General features: G+C 34.1%; 1 protein-coding gene across 1 annotated transcript in view; it reads left to right on the top strand.

Moving 5' to 3' along the window:
* Positions 1–16,771, top strand: part of RXFP2 (relaxin family peptide receptor 2) — a 72,878-nt gene that overhangs the window by 19,956 nt on the left and 36,151 nt on the right. Inside the window, exons 4-8 of the mRNA XM_003764504.3 lie at positions 126–231; positions 1,281–1,352; positions 12,582–12,653; positions 14,168–14,239; positions 15,718–15,789. Coding sequence (XP_003764552.2) covers positions 126–231; positions 1,281–1,352; positions 12,582–12,653; positions 14,168–14,239; positions 15,718–15,789 — 394 coding nt within the window. The remainder of the gene's footprint in view (positions 1–125; positions 232–1,280; positions 1,353–12,581; positions 12,654–14,167; positions 14,240–15,717; positions 15,790–16,771) is intronic.

Here is a 16,771-nt window from a genome sequence, read left to right as displayed (position 1 = left end):
TTTTCATACTCATGTAACAGAAGAAGGTCCAGCCAGTAAGGATTGTATAAGGGGAGAGCAATCATGGGAGTTATTTCAAAAGAAGCCTAGTTAATTGATTTTTTTCTTTCTTTTTCCTCCCCTAGATTTACAGCAATATCCACAAAGTTGTACCTGCAAAGAAACTGAACTAGAATGTGTAAATGTGCATTTAAAATCTGTACCACGGATTTCCAGCAATGTAACATTATTGTAAGTTGAACTGGATACTGAGGTGAATATGGTTTTCTCTAAAGTAGCATGGAAGCAAAGAGAGCCTCTAATGTCTATGTTAGCAAATTATAGAAATCTCCAGGCTGTCAGTTGAGAATTTCAGAAAGGATATTTGGAATGCTGTTGGTTAGATTGCTATATTCTCCTTTAGTCTGTGTTAGATGTTCAAATTTCTAATTATGGTCTGATCCCAGTGATTGTGCATGTATGTCAGGACTGAACCTGGAGCAGTAGGGTAGGGAAAGGAGAGGGGAGCATTACTTGCTCTTTGAAAATCACCCATTTATCCTAATGTTTATTATAAATGAGGGAAGTTCATGTAAGATTCCAAATAGGTGGCAGGGTCATGTGAATAACCTGGTTTAAAAAAAAAGTTTGTGCAAAGTTTAGAGGTAGAGATATTGTAGTTTAGACAAATTACCCATCTGGTAGAAGAAAAGAAAAATGATCAAATATTGTCTAAATTTATGTTTGAATTTACTGAATATAGACATAGATTTGGCATATCTGGTATTTTTCATTCATATTTAAAACAGTTGGTTTCTTTTATTATTTGCAACAATACCTTTTTACTAATCCTTTAAAATGACACAGAGCATCAAATTACCAAATGAATCTTTGATATCACAGATTTGCTGCTATTTCTAATCATGTAAGTTAAGAAGTAGGGGATCTAAATTAAATCCCAAAACCCTAATAAAGAGAAATAATTAGAGAGGAGGACTACTCAGCTTTTGCATGGTCCCTCAGGACTAGAAAGCACTCTTATCTCATCTCCACTTCTTACAAATCCTGGTTTATTTCAGTGGAAAAGTTAATTATCACCTCTCACACATTTCTTTTGGGAGTCCCCTTTTCCCCTTGAAATGATGTTGTATAGTCCACCAACAAAATAATGAACAATCCTTGATAGCCAGCCATTTTTTGGTCTCAATAGCCTAGCATGTTATCTAGGATGTAATAGCTGTTTTATAAATGTTTTTTGAATTGAATTAAACTCAATTGAATTATTTATTATATCATTTTAGGTCCCTTAAGAAAAATAAAATACACATTCTTCCAGATGAAGCTTTCATCAAATACACAGAAATAAAAAAGATGTAAGTATGTACAAATATAATGAGTTAATAGAAAAGTCCTTATTATATTATAGTATTCAAATTAGAGTCATTATAAAAGTAAAATGGAGTTGAAATGTTTTTATTGAGAGTTTAGTTCTTTGCTCATAATTTTTAAAACTTTTCCTATTTGTAATTTTTGCAAAGCCTACTAAAGCTTCTATTTTCTTGTCATTAAGTAATTTTAAGTGATTGAACTTATTTGTTTAAGCATTATATATAGTTAATTTCTACATGAATTTTCAAATATTCATCATCTGAGAACACCCACTGCTAAAGAATCTAGACTAGTACATCTATATCTACATGACAAAACTAAATAGTTCAGCTTTTTAACATGAAATAAGTCAGATTCCAAATAATACAAGTTCACTTGCATTTTACAGACAATGCTGTTACAGTGGTCCAGGTGAAAAAAGGAATAGAGCCAAATCCACATCTAAATATACTACAAATAAATGAAATTTATGAAAATACAAATTAAAAAAATAGAATCTTGGAAAAGGCATTGGCTATTATATTTTTTAATCCCATCATTTTTACAGATGAGAAAACTATACACACAGGCATTTTCACACAGCCGAGTGATTGAGATTTGGAATTAGTATCCAGATCTTCCAACTATCAGAGAAGGACTACTTTGATTAGATTTGTACACATTGTATAATTGAAAGGGACCTTAGGCATCATCTAGTCTTTCCCATTTCATCCAATTCACAAATCACTTCTACAATGTTGTTTCTCATATTTAGGGAATGTGAAAAGGTAACGGATTTAAATTAGGAACAATTCAATTCAACAAATTTATCTTAAGCAGCTTCTATGTGCAAACCACTGGATTGGATACTAGGAATACAAAGTTGTAAAGTCTCTGCCAAAACCTAAAATTTAATGATCAGTGTATGACAAATACATAAACATGATGACAAAATGGCCTATGTTAGGGCCACCAACAAAGCAAAACTAAGTATTCTAGGAAGATCTGAAAAGGAGAGATCACTTTCTTCTGGAGACCTTTGGGTAAGGTACATTGAGGTGGATAACCACAAGCTGAAGAGATAGACTTCCAGCAACCAAAGCTGAATAGACAAATGTATCCCATGAATGTATGTCATTGAGTATTGACATAGGAGACAACTCATGAACTTAAATAGAGATGGGAGAATGCAGATGTGCTGAGGCTCGAATTCTGGGTGCTTCTGACCCTTTGGAATCATTTCTTGATATTAGAGCATTTGCTCCTCTGTGAAGTATTTGACCAACCACTGAAAATGGAGAATGAGTTGAATCTGTCTATATCCTTCTTACATATATAGCTTTTCAAAATCCTTGAGCCCCTGAGGGAGGACTCTATTTAAATATCTCACTTCCTTTTAGTTCATCTTCATAGGAAAGCATTTTTTTTTCATTATACTGGGCCACCTCTTCCCTTAATTTATGCTATTACATTATATTAGGTTCGTGCATTAGATCTCTATTCCTACCAAAGTATAAGAAGCACAAAGTCAGAAAATAAATTAGTCTCTTGTAATGATGGAGAAACTGAGTCAAGATAGAGATGAGAGAGTTTTTAGTATTTTATTTGAATTTCTGAGAAGGAGAGATTGGGGGCAGAGAAGAATCCATTTGTTCCCCAATGCTGAATTGGACTTGTCTCAAAGAATTCAGCATTATATCAAGATTCCAAGGATTTTTATATTGATTTAGAGATCAGGGGAGAGAAAGGCAAGGGGTGGCATCTGAACACTGGTGAACGCAGGAATTTCCAGCAAGGCACCATCAATTCCATTCTGACAGCTTAGGGGTAGGAACATAAATTCTGATAAATTGGGAGTGAAGGAGGTAATCAAACTAGAGACAGAAAGTCTGGAACAAGAACTTATCTGCAAATTATGGCTCTATGGAATGCAAATGGTCAGGACTTCCAGCCCTGATTATCTCAGTCCTAATGGTCAGGAAAGGGGTTGCAACCAAGGGGATTGAGACAGAACAATTCAAGGAACTGAGGCAGAACAATTTAGGGAAACTGAGGCACAACACTCTCTCTCCCAAGTTCACTTGCAGTTTGTTTCCATTATTTTATTTGAAGTGAATTTCTGAAGTACCATTTGGGTATCAATATAGGAATTTCCAAGGCATATCTCATATTCCAAAACTGGGTTTTCTAGAACTCAATTTAAATAATCTATTTGGAGTAATTGATCAAAGGCTTTATGGATGATTCTTTCAACATGACAACAACCAAATAGAACAATGGAACTTTTGATGCTTTGTTGAGCCTTTATTCTACACCAGGTACTGTGCTAATTAGGCTTCCATGCTAGGCTTGGAATTAGGAGGACTCATCTTCCTGAGTTCAAATCTGTCCTCAAACATGTACTAGCTGTGAAACCCTAGGCAAGTCACTTAACTCTGTCTCAGTTTCCCCATCTATTAAAATGAGCTGGAAAAGGAAATGGCAAACCACTTTATTATCTTTGCCAAGGAAACCTAAAATAGGGCCATAAATAGTCAGAAATGACTGAAAAATGACTCAACATCAAAAAAAAAAAAAAAACTAATTGGAGCTAAGTCAAGGAAACTGGAACTTCCAAGACACCAGATTAAATGACACTGAAAACACTTGAAGAACTTCAGCAATGTAGAAACAACAGAGTTTAACATCTATTTATCAAGAATAATTAGTTAAAATAGAATCTAGGTCACTAGTTAAGGTGAGGTTTTCTCCAAAAATACCCTGACACATATACACATAGATACATTTCAAGAGCCTCTCTAATAGTGACCTTATGCTAGCACTCAAGGGTCTTTGTGCTTTCACCATGTTTCAGTGTCTCACGTGCCATGTGCTTTGTGTCACTTGCCCTACACATAAAATTACAACTAATAAATATCTGCAGTTAGATTTGAACACAGACCTTCCTGATTCCATCAAAAGCTCCATTCATTTTAGGTTGATGTTGTTATGAAATGACAGGCCAAGAATTTTACATTTGACTATATAGACAATGGGAAGCCATTTGAGGTTTTTGAGCTACACATAAAAATACACATAAAAGTTGCTCTGGATTTCTGAAGTAGGTAATGGTATGTGATATTTGATCACTGAAGACTTCTTTAGTGTTAGTTAATTCCATATCTGATGCTTTTATACATACACACACATGAATTAGAGAAGAGCTCTTTTGGGGAGACCTTTTTTTAATCTAAAAATAATTAAATCAAGATAAAGTTTTAAATGTCAAATGAATGTATTTAGAGTCCAACCGATGAGAGTCCCTGCCAAGCCATTTATTAAAAGCAGCTTTAAAAATGCTAAGTCTTATTGAACCTTCTAACAAAAATGGCACTTTTTCCTGATGACCTTTCAGAAAGGGAAAATTTGTAGGGCTGACTGTAATGCTTTATCACTGCTGCCATGGAAACCAACCAGCAGTTCGTTTCTTCCATATGACACAGACCTTTATGTAAATTAAAAAAACTCCAACATAATACACTAGACTCTTGTTATATGTGACGACTAACAAGAAAATGTATTTGAAATAGTTTGGAGCCAGCTTCTGAATATCAAATGTTTGTCATTTAAAAAATAGCCAGCCTATGAACATGCATATCATTAAAACATTTATTTACGTTAGTTTCAGGTACATAAATTCCCAGTGTTTCTGCTTGAAAAAGTCTTGACAGCTGAAACAGCAGGAATACATGAACCAAGGAGCTAGTTTTAGTAAATGCTTTCAACCCACAGTGTAGTAAATGACCTTATTGCTTCCTTGTGATTTAAAAGAGTCCACTAGGTAAGGAAAATAAGCATTGACATAGCACCTACTATGTACCAAGCATTATGCTAAGGGATTTTACAAATATTATGAGGCAAACAAGATTAAGTGACTTGCACAGGTCACACAGTTAATAAATATCTGTAGCTAGATTTGAACTCAGACCTTCTAAGCTCAGTCACTCTATGCTGTTGGCTACCCATTTGCAACTATTTGCTAGTTTTCTGTCTTCACATTTTCCTATACCCAGACTAAACTCTTCTTCTGGAAAGGAAGAAGGGGCTATTACAGAATTAAATTAAAAGTAAGAAATTCTAATTTGAGTGCTTTTCCATTCTGCTGAGGAACTAGGTATGTTCAATGTCACCCCTTCTTGTATGGCTTGATTGACAATTCAACTTAATTCAAACAAACGTTTATTTATTTGTGGGGAATAATTGTATTCTGTGCTGTGTAGCATGCTAGGATGCTAGCTAAGCATGAGTCTATTCATCTATCAAAATCTATCTACCTTTTATGTATCTATTTTTCTAATTTTAAGACTGAATCTCCCTATCTCACTCAGGATGAAAGTTCAGAAGCGACTCATAGCCAATCCAACTATAGACCAACACAGAAGCTCTGATCTGTTCTGTTTTGGACCTGAATCTATTTGCCCCCTCCTTAGGCAGCCTGATAGCACTCCTGCATGCCTTTTCCTTTCTGTGATCCCATCATATTTATGCTGAACTTAATAGCTATAACTGATCAGCATAGCCCAATACAATCTAAAACTCCTGGGTTCAAGAGATCTTCCAGCTTCAATTTACCTTGCAACTGAGATTATGTGTGTATCATCACACCAGAGAATAACGAGTATTTATTAATGTCTAATATGTAGATCATCAAGCAAAATGCTTTGGGAGATTAAAAAATAAGAAGGTTATTCCACTGCTCATAGAGCTTTAGCCTAAATATAAGACACAAACATGTATTATTATGCATAATACATAATATCACAAAACAAGTATTGTGAGGGAGATCAAAACAAAGCTTAATGAGAGAGGAAGGAACAAGGCATTCTTAACAAAGAGAATTACTTGATAGCAAAGGCAAGATTATGGAAGGACAACATTGTATCTTGGGAAAACACTTTGGCCAGAGTTTGAATGTGTGGAAGGTTAAATTAATAATGCAGAGAATTGCCCATTTTGTCAAGATTTTAAAAGATGAAAAAAATGGATTGGCTTTTGGAAAGCATTTACTTTTAATGAAATGTAACTACCACAGGTAATAGTGAACTTGATGTTTAAGGGGCACCATAGGTCACCCATGTTATGTTCTTTTAATTTCTGCTGTTGCTGTTATAAAAATTTATATAATTAACTTTTTAATTTATAATTCCTTTTACTAGTATTCTGTAAACACAGAAATTGACATTGACCTTTGTAATCACATTTTATCCATGCCTGAATTTTAGACATTTATGAAAAAATTTATCTGTAGTCTTTTTACTTACACTGTGAATTCCTTTAAGAATAGGGATAAGTTTTAGCCTTTTTAAAAATTCTCCAGCACTTAGGCCCATGCCTGGTATAGAGCAGATGCTTAATAAATGTTTGTGGACTTAACTACATTGGGAGAAAAAAGGCAGATAAAAGAAGGGAAAGGATGTTTGCTTTGGGATGGGCAAAGATAATGATAACTAATAATAGAAGACAAAACTACTAAATTTGTGTTTTGTTTCTGTTTTCTCTGCCAAAAAGAATGACTTTTACAAATTACAAATTACAAAACACAAATAACTAACGGAATGAAACACAAAATAAGTAAGAACACAAGAGAGCAACTAGAGGTTGCCCTTGCTGAATTAGGTTACCTGGACTAAATGAACTATATATTCTTAGGGTCTGAAAGAACTAGCAGAAGTAATTGCTGAGCCACTGATGGTAATGTCTGAAAAATCATGGGAAATAGAGCTAGGAGAAGGGACAATATTTTCCTGATTTTTTTAAATTGAAGAGAATAGAGTCTGCAGACTAAATTTTAGAAGAGATTATTAAAGAGATAATTAGCAAACATCTCTCGAGAGAGAGAGAGAGAGAGAGAGAGAGAGAGAGAGAGAGAGAGAGAGAGAGAGGTCTTGTTTTTCCTGTGCCAGCCACTCAGTACTCAGACCACAGGATAGCTTTGTTTCCTTTGTCCACGCTAACCACATGAGTGCCAGAAGGTGACCACGCCACCGCATTAATCGAAGAACTGTGCTGTTTTGAAAGAACCTTTTCCACTTTGCCCATGAGCACACTCCAGATGTAGAGAGACCCTTCTGCGGAGCCAGCTGCTATGTAGCTGCCATCAGGGCTGAACCGATTCGGGTCCAATCAGAGGTCCTATCTATCTATCTATCTATATACATATATATGTGTGTGTGTATATATATATATATATATATATATATAGAGAGAGAGAGAGAGAGAGAGAGAGAAACTGGTCATTACAAAGAGGTAACTTGGTTTTTCCCAACATCAGGTTTAGTAACAATAATGCCAATTTGGCTTCATTTTCTTTTTTGATAAGATAAGATTGCTAAACAAGTAAATGAGAGAAATGCAGTGGACATAATTCACCTAAGTTTTAGCAAAACATTTGATGAAATATATCATACTATTTTCATGGAGAAAATAGAGAGAAATAGATTAGAAAATAATACAGGCAGATTTCAAACTGGTCAAACAGCTAGACTCAAAGAGTACTTTTTAATGGTGGTATAGTATCAATATAGCATGCTTATCAAATTAGCAGATGATACAAAGCTAAAAGATATAGTTAACACAGAACATGACACAGTAAGTACCCAACAGGATCTTGGAGTGGGTTGAATCTAATAAAATAAAAGTCAAAATGGATGAATACAAAATCTTGTACTTGAGTATAAAATTATCTTTATATATATACATATACAAATATATGTTAAATATATATATATAAAGATAACATATATATATATATATATATATATATATATAAAATATGTGAAGTATGATTCAACAAGTTATTATGAAAATGTTCTGGGAATTTTAGTAAATATTTAGCTCAATATGGGTCAGTGATATGATGCAGCAGAGAGCTTCTCAGTATATATAGGTGGCAATTTTACTTTACTCTTCTCTCATCAGACCTGATCTGCAGTATTATGTTTATTTCAGGCCACCACTGGATAAGAAGGAAATTTAAAGGCTAGAGAATATCCAAAGAGGGTAGCTATAGTTAGTTATATGAAGACTGGCTAAAGGTATTAGAGATGTTTTGTTTGGAGAAGACTCAGGGGGTGATCTAATAATTATTTTCAAGTTTTTAAAGAGTTGTTATGTAGAGGAGGTATTACAATTTCTCTGCTTGACCCCAAAGCTAGGAGAAATGGGTAGAAATTGCAGAGAGACCAATTTAGACTTAATGCTGGGAAGATTTTATAATAATTAAAATTGCCTCAAAGTAGAATGTGCTACCTCGAGATGATGGATTTCCTTTCATTTGACATCTTCAAATATAGCCTGGATGCCTGTTTATTGGGTATATTTTAGTGGGTCTTTCATTCTTATATGGGTTGCACTGGATGATCCCTTCTGATCCTCAGATTCTGTGGTGCCAAGACATGGGAGTATCTCACTCCAATAATGGCTAGGCTTGATGATGGGGAGTGAAAAGAGAATAAGGTTTTCTCTGTACTATAGAAATATTATGCTTTATAGCATTATGAAAATAGAAATCAACTCACAATATAATCAAGTTCCACATACAAAAAGCTTCTTTTAAAGAGATTTTACTTGAGCAGTGGTTCTCAATTTGGTTTTGTAGGGTTGCTGTTGAGTCATGTTGGACTCTTTGGCAAATCTCATTTTGGAGTTTCCTTGGCAAATATGATGGAGCAGTTTGCCATTTCCTTCTCAAACTTATTTTACAGATGAAGAATTGAGGCAGAGTTGAGTGATTGCCCAGAGTCATACAGCTAGTAAGTATCTAGGCCCAGATTTGAATTCATGAAGATATCTTCCTGACCCCAGGCCTAGCACTCTATCCACTGTGCTACCTAGCTGTCCTGTTGTAGTAGTGCAGAGATAAATCATCAATATTTGGGGGAAGGCAACTGAAATCAAAGCAGATCTGGCAGTCATACAAAAAAATTCATGATTTTAGCCCTTTATTTATAATAAGAGGTCAAAGTCACATCTGCCTTTAATAGACTCTGCCTGGGACAGCTTTTATTTGTCTAGGCAAAGCAGCTGATCATTGGAAATTCTCTAGGTTTTGAAATTCCCAGAGTGCTCAGCACCTGGATGAAGGGATAGCATCAAGTATGAAGTACAGAATAGAGATAGAGAAATAAGCCCAGAGGAGCAATTTCAAGATTATTTTAAGCAGTCAAGAATTTATTTATGTATATCTACTAGCTTAAAGGAGATTTCTAGGCTCTAAATGTTAACCTTATATTGGAGGATCAGAAATCCAGTTTTATACCTCAAACATCCATTGAGCATCAGAGTATAAAGAGTATTGTTTTCTACACACTCAGAAAACTTCAAAGTATAGATAAAACATACTCCCACCTTCATGGATCTTTTAGATAGGCAAATGAATATGACAAAAACACAGTCAGCTAATAATATACAATTTTGCATACAAATTTAAATTGATTGTTCAGTAATCTTAACCATATTATTATTGCATCAATTGTCAATTGTTAAGTGATTAGATTTAAGACACAACCAAAAATTAAGAATAAGGAATTTGGAGTTCCATTCCCAGCCCAGTTATTATTCACTGTGTGACTTTGAACAATTCCTTTAACTTTTGTGTACCTTAAGTGTTTCTTCTATAAAACAGGAATAATAATGTTCAGTGTTCCCTCATATTGATAAAAGGGGAAATTTGATATTTCATTTATAAGAACTCTGAGGTGTAAATATGCTATACACAAATTTTCAGCAGATTGGCTCAGTAGGAACAAGTCTTTCCAATGTATGTCACCAATATTTTCCTAAAACTCAGATCAGATATGGCATATCACTCCCTTCCCCCATTTATTCAGGAAATTTCAAGAGCTCCCTAATAACTAGTTAGTCAGTCATCAAACATTTATTAATGCCAGGCACAATCATCTGCAAACAAAAAATCAAGAACAAATATTTCCTCCACTTTAATTTTGGAATTGTACACTCAATGCAGTCTCTGAAGCTAAGACACAATGAAGTATGGATCACTTCTCTGCTGCTTGTGCTAATTTTGGTCTAACAATTAACACCAAAAAAGCATAGGTACTCCATCAGCCAGCACCACACCAACCATATGTGGAACCATCAGTTACAACAAATGGTGAAGTTTTAAATGCTGTAGATAAATTCACTTCCCTTGGCAGTATACTTTCCAGGGATGTCTACCTTGATAATGAGCTTGACTCACTCATTGACAGAGCTAGCTCAATGTTTGGAAGGCTGCAAAGGAAAGCGTGGGAGAGAAGTAGTAGACTGACTACCAAACTGAAAAACTATTATACTGGCATAATTGTTGTATGCCTGTGAAATCTGGAGACTTTACCTGCACTATTCCATAAAACGGAATTGCTTTCATTTGAATTGTCTGAGGAAGATTCCCTCAAATTTCCTGAAACATTAATGCAACGTACTGTGCTAAGGGCTGTGATAAGAGAAAGATAAAATGGCAGTCCCTGCTTTCAAGGAGCTCAATCTAAGGGAGCAAACAATATACAAACTTTATACAAAAAAATATATGCAGGATAAATTGGGAAAAAATTCAACAGTGAAAAGGCATTAGATTTAAGGGGAATTGACTTCCTGTAGGAAGTGAAATTTTTTTATCTTACAGGAAATAAAGATGAGAAGGGTATAGTTCTAGCTATGGAGGAAGGTCAGTGAAAATGCTCGGTCAGGAGATGGAGTATCATGTGTAAGGAATAGCAAAAGAGCAAATGTCTTTGGATTATGGACATGATGGAAGAATAAAATGTAAGAAGATTAGGAAGATAAGAGAGAAGCAGGTTATAGAAGGCTTGAACCTGGAGGTAACAGGGAGAACTGAAGTTTATTGTATTGGGAGGAAGAGAGAGAACATGAACACATCAACTTAGCTCCCTTATGTAAGGGAGACCAACCAAAAGTTTATTTAATGCCTTAGTAAAAATAAATAATTAAATTAAACTAATAAAATAAAATAAATTAAGTAAACATAACTAAATAAAATAAATAATAAACAAATGATGCTTCCCTATATTTCTAGTCTTCTTACCTTTTCTCTATGCTCTCTATAATCCATATACTTCTTGGTCTACTTGCTCTTCCTCACACAAAATGCCCCAATTCTCATGTCAGCACCTTGACATTCTCCACACCTTCCATTGTCTTCCTCCTCACTTAAAATGCCACTTTCCAATAGAGTTCCTTTTCAACCCCCTCAACTTCTGCTGCCTTTCATAATATAATTTTTGTCTAAGGTTACCTTATGTCATTTATGTACCTATTTATATGCATTTTGCCTCCTATCCCCTTGAGGGCAGGGGTGATTTCTCTGTATTCTTATTTTTTCCTTATAATCCTATTTCAAAGCACAGTGCCTAATATATAATACTGTTAAATAAATAATAGTATTGATTGCTTGATACTATTATTTATTTAATAATACTATAATACTCATGCCTACCTAATGTGAACAGCCTGTCCCAATCCATTAGTATCTGCAAGCATTTTGTATCTATATGTGTGTGTTCTTGGGGGGACAAGGGGAAGGAGGCTTTCGGCCAACCCCATCATGTTACAGATGAAGAAAATAAGGTCCAGAAAAAAATGAATGATTTAACTAAGTTCACATAACTAATCAATGGCAAAGCAAGTTCTTTCCACTAACTCTACCTTGTTTCTCTTGTATTGTTTAATTTGTGAGATGACTAGATAGAGCCAAAGAAGAATATTAGAGGTATCATAGTTATGGCTTCCTAGTAGCAAGGACTTCAGGCAGTACAATCTGGGTAATCTTTACATAAGACCTTCCGGGAAAGGTAATGCTAGGTCATCACAGTTTTGGCCAGAAGAAAAATAATAATTCACATTTATATAACACTTTGAAATTTCAAAGTGATTTGCTCAAAATAATCCTGTGAGAAAGGCAAAACTAATATTATTAGCTTTAAAAAAATACTAAAAACCTGGGTTTAGAAGAGATTAAGAGAGGTGCATGATCACAGAGCCAGTGTCAGAGACAGGGTTTGAATCTGCATTTCTTGAAGCTAAGTTAAATATTCTTTTCAGAATGCATATCCTAACAACTTAAACTTGTAGAATGTCTGAGCATCATAATGTACTTTCTTCACAGCAACATTTCAAAGACCTTTTAAATATAGCATATGAAACATAATCACAATGCTCTTTTGTCTTATCTCTAACAGATTCTTACAGTATAACTGTATTAAATATATTTCCAGGAAAACTTTTTATGGATTGTACAAACTTCAAATGTTGTAAGTAACTTTTTTTTCAGAACATTCTGTATATCATATTAATAAAAAAGGAAACTAAAGCTATGCTAAATATATCTTTCTATCTATATGTGTCTATATGTATATATGCCATATATAATATATATAATATGTCATATATTTACATATATATGTACTAGATAATAAAAATTTAAAATCTGGCAAGAGATCATATGATTTACTTAGACACTAAACATGAAAAATAAAGGATTTCAATTTTCACTGAGGAAGAAAAATCTCTCTGATTTTTAGGAAAGTAAAGCTCTTTTAACCTTTTCTCTTTAAACCAGTGACTCAAGGTGATGATAATTTTTATTGTTCAATTCAAGGACTACTTTAGGTCAATACACTTTCTTAAAATGCAGGGACCCTGATTAGATGTACTAATAAGGATGAGACTAAAAGTAGGTATAGCAGAGGGATAACTTTCTAACTCTTGTACTTTGTACTAAATTCCAATAAGAATATGGAATATTCTGGGAGGACCAGCATCTCCAGTATAAAGGCTTACCAAGCTAGTCTCAGGGCTGCTCATCCCCCTTTCCTCCAATTCTCACATGTACTCCAAGAACCACTAGCATACACAATGACCATACCCAGATAGACACATCTTGGCAGACAGGCTAAACCAGGTTGAGGATAACTAATAGTTCTTAAACCTATCAATGAGTTAGGAGGATGTGAAGACTCTGGAAGAATGGACAGATGAGAACAATTTATTCCAATAGTCAATAAGGTGACTGAAGCACACACTTTGGAATGCTTAGAACTAGGTAAGACAGAAAAGACACCAAGGTTACTCTCTCCATTCATGATCATTCCCAGTGATTCTAACTTTTATCTTGCCACTGGACTTCCACAACTTAGGAAGAGAAAGTAAGGCTAATAACTTTTTGCAACTCTGCCTCCCTTAAATCCAATTCACATGGAAATCAAGACATCCCATGATGTCAATAACCTTCTTCAAAAGGAAGGATAGACAACAAACTACATTCTGATGCATTATATTTGCCCTGCCTTATGTTTTTTAATAATAGCACTTCTGTAAACTCAAATTAAGATGAAAATAATTTATTAAGTGCCTACTATGTGCCAAGAAAAGTGCTAACCTCTGCGGATGCAAAAAACAGTCCCTTCTCTCAAAGAGCTCACAGTTTAATGGGGCAAACATTTGTATACAAATAAGATATAAGAAGGATAAGTTAATGATCATCTCATAAGGAAGGCACTAAAATAATGACTCACATACAATGAGTGATTTTCCATGATTCCATGATTTCCATGATTCTCCCCCTCATCTTTTGTTCAATTTGGTTCAATCCAAACAAAACTCTATCAAGACCCTGTTATACACAGAGCATTATATTAACACAGACTTTTCAGCAATAGCTATATAGGGACTAAGTCCCCATTATAAGTAATATATTTTCTAATACAAAGTAAAATAAAAACTATCATCTTGGGTCCAATTGATTTCCATATTGTTCTATTTGTAGGTATCTCAGTCACAATTGTATTACCAATCTCAGGCCTGGAGTGTTTAAAGATTTACATGAGTTATCATGGCTGTAAGTATCCCAGTTCCTATTTTCCCAGATATTATTTCCAGGAGCATGCCATTATGTAGCTTTTTGTTTCTCTTGGTTCCATATAATCTAGACTTCTTCTACAAAGTCACATCACAAGTATTTATTAATCAGTCGCTTACCAGGTAAAGGCACTATGCCAAGAATTAGAGATACAAATACAAGCAAAATGATAGCCCCCACCCTCGAGTAGCTTACATTTTATTAGAGAAAGTAAATATAAGGAAAGAAGAAATCTGTGTAGATAAATAATAGCTGCATCCAAAAATTCAGGTATGCCTTGTCTGGGCTGTTGAGAATTTAAGATTCCCTGATTTCCTTATATTCCCTCAATTGTTACTGACCCCTCGCCAAATTACTTTGTCTTTACTTACAGCACTGTAAGTAGAATGTAATAAAGTGCATGTTCAGTAGAATGTAAAGTGTCTTAAATTGAATGTAAACTCCTTGAAGGCAAGAACTATCTTGTTTTTGTCCATGTATCCCTAACATCTATCACAGTGCCTTACACCTGTAAGTCTTTAATAAATATTTGAATTATGTTGATTTGAACTGTATTTATTATCACAAGTGCCATGTTTCTGGCTCTACCTCCATCATTACAATGCAGCCTCACAATTAACATCTGTTCCCCTGGCACTACTACTAAGTTTCTAGTTCTATCATTAGCAGGAATAGAAAAAGGCACAAGGAGTTTGAGCACTTCCTCCCCTTCCTCATTTTGATTTTCTTTTCCTCAAAATATGACATAGTCCCAAAACCAACTTTCTACTTCAATTTACCTTTTCAATTTCAATTTATTTTTCTCCCTTAATTTTACGGAGCTCTGATTTTGGTTTCCTCAAAATATGACCTAGTTTCAATATAACTATATTAATAACTATAAAACTATATTAATCCATCAGTACCAGAGTCAGAGAGATTAGATTATGGTCTTCTAATGAGGGGGGGAAATTACATCATAGTTAAAAGTAAAGGGATGAATGCTACAGTTTTCTCATACATTATGAACATGAGTACACTTTTTACATTTTTTCTCTCATATCATCCCTAAAAACTGTGTAGAAGTTATTTAACATCTTATCTAACATTTGCTTGTACAACCTATAAGAAAAAATTATATACTTCTACCAATACATACACTCTTATGTTAGCTATCTTAAAAGTGCAGAACAAAATTTAGGAATTAATTGTAGTAATTAACTTATCCTAGGTGCCCAGCACCATCTGTTTCCTTGCTCCTTTTTAAAGTTTTATTTTTAATGGTTATGCTTCTCAAATGACATCAGATCCCCTTGGGTAAATAGGTCATAAATCCTAAATAAAATATAATTTCAGTCCAACACTTAAAAAGTAAAGGAATCATTTATCCATTGTTAAGAATTATTTTCTAATATTAATTTTTTTGTAGTTTATAAGTACCATTAACACTGAAACTTCTTAATTATGTTTTTTGTCAGAATTCTAGATGACAACCCAATAACCAGAATTTCACAGCAGTTATTTATTGGATTAAATTCTTTGTTTTTCTTGTAAGTACAAATTCATTTCTCCATCTGTTCAGTAGTACCTGATTCAGATTTACCCAGAGGTTCAATAACATTTTCATAAATAAGTTCATACTTAACAAAATCTACTTTACTGATGCCATTCTTCTGACCATCCTATTAAGGGAATCAGAGTCAGAGGGAATAAACTGTTTGTTTGTTTTTTCCCAAGCCCAATGACTGATATTCTTTCAGTCCACTTTGATTTGATTTTGGTTTGAGGTGTACTCTTATTTTTGTTGGCTATCCAGGCTACCAGTGTCCATTTTTCATCTACTGAGTGTTTAACTGAGGATTCTGGCTCCCACACATTTTTTCTTCATAGGTAGAAAGAAAACAACAAAAAATAGTCCCCACAAATCACTTTAAACAAAGCATTTTCCTCCCAATAGTGCTGATAGATAGATAGTACCTATATTCAGGTAAATATTTAACAACTAGATGTCTGGGGAGCAGAAGTGTATATATGACACACTCTTTTGATTTTTGATATTTTAATTATTAATATTTTCTCCATAATTTTCTTAAGTCTAGACAAGTAACAAAATAATAAATCAAGCCTTTGATTTGTAGTACTTGCCTATTTTCAAGATGTAATGATCCAATTAAAAAATCTGGCTTTATAACACTCTTGAATCCATAAACATTTAAAAATGTAGTTTTCATTTTCATTTGCATTCATCCAAAGCATGCCTGGATGCCTCAGGGCAAATCACTTATCTTTTCTGAAAGTTAGTTTTACAGTAAGTGTCAGAGACTAAAGCAAAATTCCGGTCTCTTAATTCCAAGCTCAATTCCAATTCCACTATACATCCAGAAAAAAATATGCCCCTGTCTTTCAAAACAAAAACAACAAAAACTTTGCTGAAAACTGTACTTTCTCCAATCTTTATTAATGCATAGTATTAATGCATGTTTCTTTGCTATAAAAATTACATATTATTTGTCCACATGTCAAAGTGAGTGC

The sequence above is a fragment of the Sarcophilus harrisii genome, chromosome 3 (assembly GCF_902635505.1).
Source record: "Sarcophilus harrisii chromosome 3, mSarHar1.11, whole genome shotgun sequence".
Lineage (NCBI taxonomy): Eukaryota > Metazoa > Chordata > Mammalia > Dasyuromorphia > Dasyuridae > Sarcophilus > Sarcophilus harrisii.
Note: the sequence above shows the minus strand (reverse complement) of the source record. Positions and strands in the feature narration are given on the sequence as shown.